Here is a 6,483-nt window from a genome sequence, read left to right on the forward strand (position 1 = left end):
ATATATATATATATATATATATATATATATATATATATATATATATATATATATATATATATATATATATATATATATATATATATATATATATATATATAATCAAAACAAAACAACATAAAGCCAAGTATACAGAAACGTACGTCGATCTGTGTCTCGTTGACTACATTTTTCTTCACATCCCAATGCGCCGCGTGCCATACTACGCCCAAAGGCCCCTGTGAGTTGAGGATGAATTTCGAATAAAACATTTCCAGCGGTTTATCTGCTAACCCAGTACAGCGCTAGCACCCGTATAGGTCGATTCCGTTGTATGTATAATTGCCAATATTGCTTTTCAGTACTCGTGTTAATTTGTAGAGGTTGATAAATAGTTAAAAGTAAGTATACGTAGCCATCACAAGTATTTATATAAATACTTTGCATAATAGTACTTCATAAAGCACACGACAACTCTCGAGCACAACTGACCGGTCTTTGACTCGTCAGACCCATAGTAGAAATACCGAGTACTTAGTTGTACTCAACGCCGGTATAGTCTTGTCGCCGATTTAACCCAACCCTATCTTACTGGACAAGCCCTATAGGCGGGAAAGTATCATTGGACGGCCTAGATCGATTCTGAGGGGGGGGAAAAATATCTTTTACTATTTTACATTTTGTAAAAAAACAAATCTATGTAGTATGATATATAAATAACGTAAATATGTAATTTCTCTACTTATTTACATACTTAGCAGCTATGAACCATGATACTTCATACTTGATCACAAGTTTACACACATAGCATCTTTGAATCATGATACTTGATATTTACTTGATCACAAGAAGTTGACGCCCCATCTCAATATTTCCAAAATATTAAATGCATCGATGATATGACACATATCGATGATATGACACATGTCGATGATATGACACATATCGATGATATGACACATGTCGATGATATGACACATATCGATGATATGACACACATCGACGGTATGACAGAATTCGAGGATATCATTGCAGCCATGATACTTGAACACAAGTTCGCAACTCATCTCGTGCTCATGCTCGTGTATCGTGTCTTTGCCGATGATTCTAACCATGCTATTTAGATGAACTAAGCTGGCACCGTCTCTTGCTGACCTATCTCACTATTTCGTGCTTAGAATAAATTGGCGTAGACGACCCACAATGATAACAACACAATGTTCACATTAAAACCAACGCACTGTTTAATATCCAGGTTGAACCATCTTCGTATACTTGCAAGGTGTGCCTTTTTTGTAGTGGTATTCTTCAGTGTAGATATTAGCCATATTCGATGCTGCAAAGCTCGTACGACTTTGGCTATCATAGCGCAACGATGAAACCATCGTAACCCTTGAAAATTTCGATAAACACACTAAACCTCTCTCAGTGTAGCAGACACGTAAAGTACATATTCTGAATTTTATTGCCATTTCGTTGAATTTCAAAAATCGATCTAACTTGATTATTGATGTGTCCGTGGGCGCAGAATATATAATATGCCAGCAATTTTGTACCTTTCTTCGCGACAATTACCGGGGTGATCCGAAAGATAGTTATAAATAGCATGAATCAAGGTTTATGGTCAGATGGCAGATTAGTGCTAAGTGACACTTTCGTGATATATACATATATATATACTTCGAACTACATATGAATGTATACGTACTTGCACAAATTCTTAAAATGTATAATATAGGCTTCACAAATGTATCGTGTTTAACAAATTATGTATGTAAAATGCACATGTGTGTATAAATGTGTAAATATTCAATATATTCCTAACAACCCTCCGCCAAAGACTCCCAATCGGTAAAACCCCCAATCATTGGTACATAGCAATACCTGCATACCAAAAAGTATAGTGATACTGGAAGAAATAAGATTTCACAGTAGCGCTCTACTAACTATCCCTTTTATTTGATAATGTTTGTACTATCACTCATCTAGCATACAGTACATCAGGCTCTGACTTAGTGTGACAATCGACTGTGACGCCACATTGGTTCTGCAGGCCTTTTGACAGACAACCAATACATAAAAAAAATTGGCTTTCATGTGAATAAATTAAAACATGATCCTCTTGAGAGAGAAAAGTATATTCCTTGACGCAAGATGGCCATGGATATAAATATGTACACATAAATGCATTCTTTAGATATTTATAGAATGACGTGACTAAATATCAGTACATAGTATTCATTTAACTTGAACAATTTAAGCTTCAATGAGTTTCACTTTTGAGGTTCTTTCAGCAGCAGGCTTTTTAGAATCTCGGGACTCAACCGTGAAGCGTGAACCTTCTGAACCGGGCCGGCCTCAAGTCCTCAGGACTCAGCCTCCCTCATGTCACCTGCACAAACGATCAAATTCTGCCATAGAAGGTATTTTTGTAAATACTTCCGTATAAATACCCCACAGCCACAAGGAGGAAGAATAAAATTCTGAAATAGGTTATAAATAAATAAAATAACAAATGTTGAAAGTTTACGTGTCAAACAAGTCTGTATTTTTAAATACATCTGTGTCTTCCAACGCTCATAGCCGCACCACGAGCAACAAACACTTTGCTAATGGAACACATCGAACACCATGTGTGAAAAGACCGCGTCCAACAAATGCTTTGAGGGTACCGTGGAGCAGTACTCGCATCAGAGGTGCGTGGTAAATCGAGGCTTACTGTTTGTGTATTGTTTATTGTCCAGATACTATTCACCGGATCGCGTCTGAATTGGTCGAATTTGTGCAAATTGTCCTGCGTAATATTGGATTTCTACAGCAGAAAATACAAGGAAAATGACTAGTTCTGGATGTCTCATTGAGAGACAGCTGAATTGTCTACGTTTCAATAGTGTGCATATTTGTCAATATATCATCTAAATGAACATTTCTGAACGCGAACCCTAACTTAGCTCTTGCATACCTTGGAGGCTCTGAAACATTGGTCGTCCGCTACTGGAGCGGGTGATGAACGGTTTCGTATTAGTCCTCGAAGTTTGCATGCATTGGTCTTCAATTAATTAATTATATATATTGTGTGTGTGTGTGTGTGTGTGTGTGTGTGTGTGTGTGTGTTGTCTATTGATATATGTGTATATGTATACACACGTGTGCGTGTGGATATATATATATATGTGTGTGTGTGTGTGTGTGTGTACACGTGTGTGTGTGTACATATATGTATATATATATGTGTGTGTGTGCGTGTGCGTGCGTGCGTATATATATATATATATATATATATATATATATATATATATTGTTTTTATATGTATGTGTACATATATATATGTGTGTGTGTGTACACATATGTATATATATATGTGTGTGTGTGCGTGTGCGTGCGTGCGTGTATATATATATATATATTGTTTTATATGTATATATATATATGTGTGTGTGTGTGTGTGGACGTGCATATATAGATAAATATCTTTGTTATACTCTGATATTTAGATAAACATAGAAATTCAAAATAATTTTTTGTTTGTGTATATATATATATATATGGATGTGTCTCTCTTTGCTTTCCTTTTCCATATTAGTACATTACACTATATGGCTAGAATGTTCTATTGTTACTTAGTCCCTAGTATGCTATCATATAATTGTATTTTTGTCAGTATGGCTATGTATCTATGAGTGATTCTGTGCACGCTTTGGATGGTTTCGGTCATGCTGATACAGGTCTAAGTATTCATATTCCATATTGATATGTACTGCCTAAGTATACCTCATGCCCATTGGTGTTTTCTGAAAATTCAAGAAATGATGGCACAGTTATGAGGCTATCGAAGACTTGCGTTTGAAATGTTGGGTTCATATGTGGAGAGAGTTGGAGCATAGTCCTCCTCGTCTCCGCATATATGTGAACTTGGCCATATTGATGCTTCAATTGATGCCCTTGTACCTATCTAGTCGTGCAGCTGTATCTTTGAGAATTAATACATGTGGTGGTACATTTGTGCTGGGGCTGGTTTTAGCGTGCGGGAGTATAAGATCAAACTGTACGTGTGTACTCGCGATTTGGCACAGACTTGCACATTTCATCTGCGGAATGGAGTGCACCGACCGAATGGTGATTCCAGGAATATAAATTTTTACAACTTGTTTGTCATTCTTAAATTGATAATCTATCGCGCGCGCATGTGTGCCTATTCAGTTGTACATTATATGGATATGTATTCCTTATCACTCGTCGCCCGTTCTCTTTCTCGCATGCAGTGATGTACTGAACTGCAAGATGTCCTTCACTGTCTTCCGGCCCGCCTCCAAAGACTCGAGTGCAAAGCTGCCCGTCCTGTTCTTCTTGAGTGGACTCACATGCACCGATCAGAACTTCATCACCAAGGCTGGTGCCCAGCGAGAGGCTTCCAAGCATGGCATTGTCCTGGTCTGTCCTGATACTTCGCCCCGAGGTGCTGGTGTCGAGGGCGAGGATGACAAGTACGATCTAGGTACCGGCGCAGGTATGTTTTCTGTACAACCGCCGACTACAGTGTCTGTAGTGGTTATGAATCCCTGGGTAGCAGTAGATACCAGGACCGGTATTAAAAAAAGAATTCACCAATATGGGCGGGCCTATCACAACAATGTCATTAATTACACGGTGACTGACTGGCCGCACAATATCTTGACTTACGCTTGGTCACAGGCTTCTATTTGGATGCAACCGAGCCCAAGTGGAGCAAGCACTACAACATGTACAGCTACATCACCAAAGAACTGCCCGAACTCGTGCACAAAACGTTTGGTACCGATCCCCAGAAGATGAGTATCATGGGCCATAGCATGGGCGGTATGGGAGCGCTGGCTATTGCACTAAAGAATCCCGGTGTGTACCAGAGTGTGTCTGTATTCTCGCCCATCGCGAATCCCACGGCCGTAGAGTGGGGGCAGAAGGCGTTCACGGTCTACCTGGGCGATGACAAGGAGAGTTGGAAGGTATGGGTTTGTTTCCGCATTGTGTTTGTGCTAATTGATCCTAGTTGGGGTGCTACAGCCAGCTGACTAGTTAGTTCATTAGTCGAGGACTGTGTGCTTTGGCTAGATAATTTGAGGCACAAGTAATCATGCTACACTTCAGGCTGTTGTGAAGGAAACCTGGGGGCGCTCCGTATGTGCAAAAAAAATATGGATTTTATTGACGTTGGCGGTATTGTGAGTGTTTCGGCGTTGTATTTTTTTGTGCTATTATTATCAGTTCCTTTGAGTTCGCATTGCGTGACTCTGGCCCGATGATTTATTCAGTCATGGATTGAAAGTTATATATATATGTATATGTATGTATGTATGTATATATATTTATATATATTTATATTTATATGTATATTTATATTTATATTGATATATTTATATTTAATATATAGCCTATACTGATTAGAAAACCTCCGGTGTAGTGGGCACATTGTACGTATGGCGAATATCGGTCGCAGCTCAGGAGAGATCGTAGAGTGCGTTTCTGCTGTGCTTTGTTTCGACGAAAGGTACTGTCTGTCTGATGACGTCTAATTCTTCTCGTATCGACGCAGGCGTACGATCCCTGTGAACTTGTTAAGAAGTACTCTGGACCGCCCATGGATATTTTAATCGACCAAGGTATGCAATACAGTACCGTCTAGCTAGTTGGCATGGGTGAGACACTTTTCTCCGAGAACTGCGAAGTGTAGTGAGTACCAGATCACTATAGGACCCGTTACGGATATATGTTATAAACTACTCCGCACCACAGTCGTATGCTGTTAAAATACATACGGTACTTAGTTCACAATGATTCATCTGTTGTTGTTTTTAATCTACTCCCTCAGGGTTGGACGATGAGTTCTACGTTGGCAATGCTCTCAGGCCTGAGTCTTTCACCAATGTGTGTCAGGAGGAAGGCATCCAGTGTGCGCTGCGTCTCCACGACGGTTATGACCACGGATACTACTTCATATCCACGTTTGTCTCAGACCATATAGTACACCATGCTAGGTACTTGTGCGAGTGAGCAGCAAAGAGTTTTGAGCTTGGTAATAGTTAAAATCGAATGCATTTCTCGCAAGGTAGAAAGTGCGCCTGATTCCTTGAATAAAGGGAATGTAAAGTAAGTACTTATATGGAAGCTCCCTGAGGACATATAGCAGTGTCTGTTTCATCCTGAAGCATTATATTTATAGCTCATATATTTTTAGAAGGCTGCGCATAAATATATTTCGAGCTGGGTCAAAGCTCCGTCTGCTTAATACAGACGGTTGACTGTCATGAACAAGAATTTGGAAATTATTGCCTACGTGTATATTATTCAACACTATGGAAAGTGTTGACTGTATATCTCTGTTGATACTAGTTGCACCGGGTGTTTTTGTGTGTGGATGTTTGCATATGTTATTGTGTGTACGCATCCATGCATTTGTATATAGATACATATAAATACACACACTCACATAAGCACAAATACATATATATATATATATATCTGTATAT

General features: G+C 39.0%; 2 protein-coding genes across 2 annotated transcripts in view; one reads left to right on the forward strand and one right to left on the reverse strand.

Moving 5' to 3' along the window:
* The window catches only part of SARC_10800 (hypothetical protein), a gene marked incomplete at its 3' end in the record, with an annotated part of 3,321 nt that extends 2,872 nt beyond the window's left edge, over positions 1-449 (reverse strand). Inside the window, exon 1 of the mRNA XM_014295140.1 lies at positions 144-449. Coding sequence (XP_014150615.1) covers positions 144-251 — 108 coding nt within the window. The remainder of the gene's footprint in view (positions 1-143) is intronic.
* Positions 450-2,467: 2,018 nt separating this feature from the next.
* SARC_10801 (S-formylglutathione hydrolase) lies at positions 2,468-6,221 on the forward strand. Its single transcript, XM_014295141.1, has 5 exons — positions 2,468-2,675; positions 4,243-4,487; positions 4,673-4,962; positions 5,550-5,616; positions 5,826-6,221. The coding sequence occupies exons 1-5, from the start codon at positions 2,611-2,613 to the stop codon at positions 6,005-6,007; spliced, it is 849 nt and encodes a 282-aa protein (XP_014150616.1). The 5' UTR covers positions 2,468-2,610; the 3' UTR covers positions 6,008-6,221.
* Positions 6,222-6,483: the final 262 nt, after the last annotated feature.

This window comes from Sphaeroforma arctica, assembly GCF_001186125.1.
Source record: "Sphaeroforma arctica JP610 unplaced genomic scaffold supercont1.1395, whole genome shotgun sequence".
NCBI classification, from domain to species: domain Eukaryota; class Ichthyosporea; order Ichthyophonida; genus Sphaeroforma; species Sphaeroforma arctica.

Excerpts from the sequence above, each read along its gene's own strand:
- SARC_10801 (XM_014295141.1), top strand. The coding sequence starts at position 2,611 with ATGTGTGAAAAGACCGCGTCCAACAAATGCTTTGAGGGTACCGTGGAG. Across the intron at positions 2,676-4,242 it reads GAGCAGTACTCGCATCAGAG|TGATGTACTGAACTGCAAGA; the intron begins GTGCGTGGTAAA and ends TCTCGCATGCAG. Across the intron at positions 5,617-5,825 it reads GGATATTTTAATCGACCAAG|GGTTGGACGATGAGTTCTAC; the intron begins GTATGCAATACA and ends CTACTCCCTCAG.